This window comes from Nicotiana attenuata, chromosome 8 (assembly GCF_001879085.1).
Source record: "Nicotiana attenuata strain UT chromosome 8, NIATTr2, whole genome shotgun sequence".
Lineage (NCBI taxonomy): Eukaryota > Viridiplantae > Streptophyta > Magnoliopsida > Solanales > Solanaceae > Nicotiana > Nicotiana attenuata.
Window position 1 is genome coordinate 17,002,931 of NC_031996.1, and position 5,236 is coordinate 17,008,166.

Consider the following 5,236-nt stretch of genomic DNA (forward strand, 5'->3'; position numbering starts at 1 on the left):
AAGGTATAACAGAATTGTAGACATAGTCCCCAAGATAAGCAGAGGCTTGAACATTTCTGCAAGATCTTCTAAGTTAAGGAGCAGGTACAGTAGGTGTAGAAGTGGAAGAATAGGAGGTAGAAGAAGAAGAAGAAGAAGAAGAAGAAGAAGAAGAAGAAGAAGAAGAAGAAGAGATGAAAGTAGGAGGAAGAACATGAGGAATAGTGGAAGGGGAAGAAGAAGGGACAGGGGAGAAAGAGGGTGGGACAGGAGTAACAGATGGTGTAGAGGGGACATCAATAAATATGGGAGGGGGAAAAGGATCAGAAGAAGAGGAAGATGGAAAGGGGAAGATATGCTCATGGAACACAACATCCCTAGAAAAGAAAATAGAGTGGGAAGATAAATTTAGCAATTTGTATCCCTTCTTCCCAGAAGGATAACCAAGAAAAACAGCAAAAATGGACCTGGGTTGAAACTTATCTCTGCCAGGCTTGGGACTGACAGCATGGTAAAGGCAACCAAAAGATCTTAGATGATCATAAGTGGGGACATAACCATGCAATTTTTCAAAAAGGGAGACATTTAGAAGAACAGGAGAAGGAATTGTGTTAATGAGGTAAGTGGCAGTGAGAACACTCTCACCCCAATACTTGAGGGGAAGCTTTGATTGGAATAGAAGTGCTCTTGAGACTTCTAATAAATGTTTGTGTTTTCTTTCAACGATATCATTCTGTTGGGGAGTGTGAGGAATGGTTGTTTGGTGATGAATCCCGTTAGCAGTAAAGAATTGTTGAGCTTCAGCACTACTACCTAGTTCATAGGCATTGTCAGATCTAAAACATTGAACAGAGGACTGAAATTAAACTTTGACTATCTGAAGGAAAGCTTTAAGAATGAAAAGGGCATTACTCTTACAAGACATAAGATGAGTCCATGTTACTCTAGTGAAGTCATCAACTAAAGCCAGAAAATACCTAAAGCCATTGTATGTTTGGGTGTTGTAGGGACCCCAAATATCAATGTGAACAAGTTGAAAAGGTACATTAGAATGGATAGAGCTAGCAGGGAAAGGTAACCTATGTTGTCTAGCCATAGGGCAGACATTGCACAGAAATGGTTGCTTAGATGAAATCTTATCTGATAAAAAAGGGATAGACTTCATTCTTGCAAAAGGAATATGACCTAATCTTTGATGCCAAAATATTTCATTTTTATTAGCAACAACAGAAGAATTACAATGTGAACTAGAGAGTACAGAATGAGAAGTAGAACAAGGAACCTGACTAGGCACATTACAAACAATAGAATTTGAAACTGGAACAAACTTGGAAATAGAAACAGGAGAGGATCTACCAGATGAATGCAGAAAATACAGTCCATTTGCAGCCTTACCAATTACTAGAGGCCTCCTCAGAGAAGGGCCCTGTAAAATACAATTGTTAATAGTGAAAACTGCAATGCATGTGAACTGTAAAAGTAATTTGTGCACATAAATCAGATTGAAGAAAAGACGGAACTAAGAGGACATTGTGTAATGTCACATCAGGACTGAGAATTAAGGATCCAGTAGATATAACTTTTACCTTATATCCATTAGGTAAAGTTATTAGGAAAGGTGTGGTTAAAGGTTTGAGATTGTGAAGGAGATATTTTTGGGGTGTCATATGGTTTGTAGCACCAGAGTCAATGATCCAAGGATTTCTACCTAAATTTGACACTACAGATGCATGAAATGCAACAGAATGGACCTCAGGATGGACCTCGGACTATCCGAGGGATGCACATAAAAAGGATGAGAGATAGGGATAGTGAATTCATCAAAACCCCCAATCGTAGAAGACAGACTTACTTCAGGACTACCCATACTGAAAACCCTAGAACTGTAAAGTGTACAGATAAATCCTAAGTAGAACAAATTCGATCAATATTACTGTGATAAGAAGAGTTACCGTCCTCCTTTGCGACCTAAAGGAGCAAAAGCCTTGAAATTTGTTGAGAAAACCAGCAACAATATGCAACTGACCTTCGATCGAGCAAAACACGACCACTACTGTATATTAACCCAAACACGTTGAAGAAATACCGCAGAAATCGCAAAACAAGCACTGAAAAACCCAGAAATCAGCGAATACCCAGCAGAAATGAAAATACCAAAAATTGATGGAACAAAATCTCCGGTGGAATCCGATAAAACTACTATCGATGAGAAGAGCGGAGCCAAAATCGACTGATTTTAGGCTCTGATACCATATTAATGTGAGGTATTACCTCATATTTTGCGGAAGAAATGAGAAGGGATGAACCCTAACAGTAACGAGGAGAGAGAAGACAGAAAGAGAAGAGACAAAATATCTGCGTACTACTTATTTCCAGAAAGTTCACCTGTATGTCTTATTACAATGCTAATAAAATGAATGTAATGTAAATAGTAAAGAATTGGGCCAGCTTATGTCTGACTAAATTATGTAGGCCCAATATTGTCAACAGGTATATACCCTATTTATTATAAATCAAAATTATTTTAAAATACTATTTTCTATAGCTACGTTTAATATTTTATAGAAAAATAAGTATTTATGGTATATACTACCATTGAGGTATAAAATACGCTATTTATGTTTTTCCTCTCTCTTAGACAGCTACTGGACATACCTATTTTTAAGATGACCGTCGTTACTGTATTCATGAATACATGTCGCGAATACATGTGAATACATGCGCATGTAGCTGGACTGCCCTGATTTTAGGCGCTTTTTACTGCTGCGCGAATACACTACCGTAAGTCCGTAACAACTCAATAATAGCTATAGGAAATAATTATGTATATGGTAGCTATAGGAAGTTAATAGCCACTAAACAATAGTGGTTTGTGAAAATTCATCTTTAATGAATTAATTTTGTTTTCTGCTCATAACGCAGTAAGTACTACTATCAATTACAACCCTTTAATTAACATGTACTCCTTTCGTTCAATTTAGTCTATTTAAGAATAATTTTTTCTAAATTCCAAAATAATTAGTGTACTGACTTTAAACTTTCTATTTTACCATTAATAAAAAGCTTTTATAACTACAAAAATATTATGACATATTTAAACTACAAATTTCAAAAGTCTTTATTTGTTTCTTAAATTTTGTATCTAATGAAATAGATTTACATGAGTTAAAATGGAACGAGCATCCACAAGTTACAGGAAAAATATTGTTTGACGCTGCAGATAACGATAATGCTATTTATTTAAAATATAACGAAAGAAATAGTAATAAGATCTGAAAGAATCGTTAACGGATATACAAGAGTTAATATTCTGCTTTAATTATGCTTTGCTTGCTTTCCCTGCGAGGAGACTTGCTAGATGATGATTTCTTTGACCGAAAAGGTAATGGTAGCATCTTCAAGTAAATTTCTCCGCATAATTAGTGTTAATTGTATGCGGTACAAAATAAAATTTTTCGTTTTGAGAAGTCATCATCGTGATTGTCACTTATTCCGTTTGAATCGCATATGTCTCAAATTCATACAAAATGTCTGAAAATTACTTGTATACTCCCTCCGGTTCACAATAAGTTGACCAGTTTTCTTTTAGCACGTCCATTAAGAAAATGCTAAATCCTATACAAAAATACCTAGTATGACTAAACTACCCTTATTAAATATTGGTCACATAGTTATAGTGAGGAGTGAGAAAACTTTTTAGGGATATGCACATAAGGGTAAAAGAATAAAAACAAATTGAATTTTTTCTTGATTACATAACTGGACACTTATTTTGAACCAAAATGAAAAAGTAAACTGGTCACTTATTATGAACCGGAGGGAGTAGCTAATATGCCAAATTTTAGATAAATTTTTCAACTTCAATTGCGTATGTCTGAAGCTGATTCACTAAACTCATAAAATTTATAAATTTCGCCTATGCCTTAAATAGGGATTCCAAAATCGACTATCTATGTAATTAATCCAAATTGATCCTTAAGGAAACTTAGTAAAGTATAAAAAAAATAAACCTTCCGAAAAAACCACAAAGTACCTAACCTAGCTACCACTATAAATAGAGGGGGGCAGTTGCTTTTTTTTTTTTCTTCAAGTTAATACCACAAACTATCTACAGCAAAATTATATTTTACATGGCAATGACTAGAGCACTCTCCCCTTCTTATCTCTGTATGCATATGCACATAACCAGCAGTTGCCTAAATGGAAGCAGCAAATTTATTCAGGTTTCATGCGGAAGCTCTAATAAATGGGCCGTTCAAGAAGATCTTCTCCGAACAACTTCTCATCGTCCTACGAACTACAATAAAGTAAAGCTTTCATTTCTAGTGGAGGATGTTAAGCATGAACTAAGGACAAATGTAAATCATAATCAGTTGGATAATCTTGTCTTAATCGACGCACTTCAACGTATGGGAGTTGATTATCATTTTGAAGAAGAAATTGAATCACTTTTAGAGGAAGAGTACGTTAAAAGTGCTTGTTTTCTCAAGTATCAAACCCCTTTTGAGGTTTCTCTTTGTTTTCGGCTCTTGAGACAACAAGGTTACTATGTGCCTGCAGGTTAGTTCATTTTTCAATGAAGTCCAACAATTCTCAATTCCATATGGATAAGTTACTTATATTCTGAAAAATATCAATCATATACGCTGATAGTGTAAACGAATTTACACCAACATGTCTTATTTTTCAAGCTCCCCTTTTAATTTGGCCATAAAATTTGAGACTTTTTTCAAATCTTATTTTTAAATATTTGGAACAAACGAGGCTATTATAGAGAGGTTTGATCAGTTATTGGAGATGAAAAATAATTAAATGCGTCTTCTTTGTTTTCTAAAGCATCACAAATTAGTTCGAACCTAACGAGAAGTTTTATTTTGTGTCTCATACAACTGACACTAGTTGTATGAGGCTCCTTTTCGTCTCACAAAATTATGGACCCCAATCTTACACTTCTGGGTCCACATAATTCTGGGTCCACAAAACTGTGAGACAAAAAGTTGACTCATACAACTAGTGTAAGTTGTACGAGACATAAAATAAAATTTTCCGAACCTAACTGGTTTGCTAAAATGACACTTAAAATGAATCGAAGAAAGTATCTTTTAGATGATCTGATAGTCTAAAAATTCTTTAATATTTTTAGGATGTGTTTTCCTTATCAAGAGAAGGGAAAACATTTTCCAAAACTCCTTCTCAACCTTCCCACCCAATTCTCCACCCTCACCAACCCACCCCCCACCCCCACCACCACCCACCC

At 35.3% G+C, this 5,236-nt stretch overlaps 1 protein-coding gene across 2 annotated transcripts in view; it reads left to right on the forward strand.

Annotated features, from left to right (window-relative positions):
• The window catches only part of LOC109230989 ((3S,6E)-nerolidol synthase 1, chloroplastic-like), a 36,209-nt gene continuing 35,037 nt past the window's right edge, over window positions 4,065-5,236 (forward strand). For both annotated transcript variants that reach the window (XM_019396506.1, XM_019396505.1), the window contains exon 1: window positions 4,065-4,539. In XM_019396506.1, coding sequence (XP_019252051.1) covers window positions 4,110-4,539 — 430 coding nt within the window. In that variant the 5' untranslated portion in view covers window positions 4,065-4,109. The remainder of the gene's footprint in view (window positions 4,540-5,236) is intronic.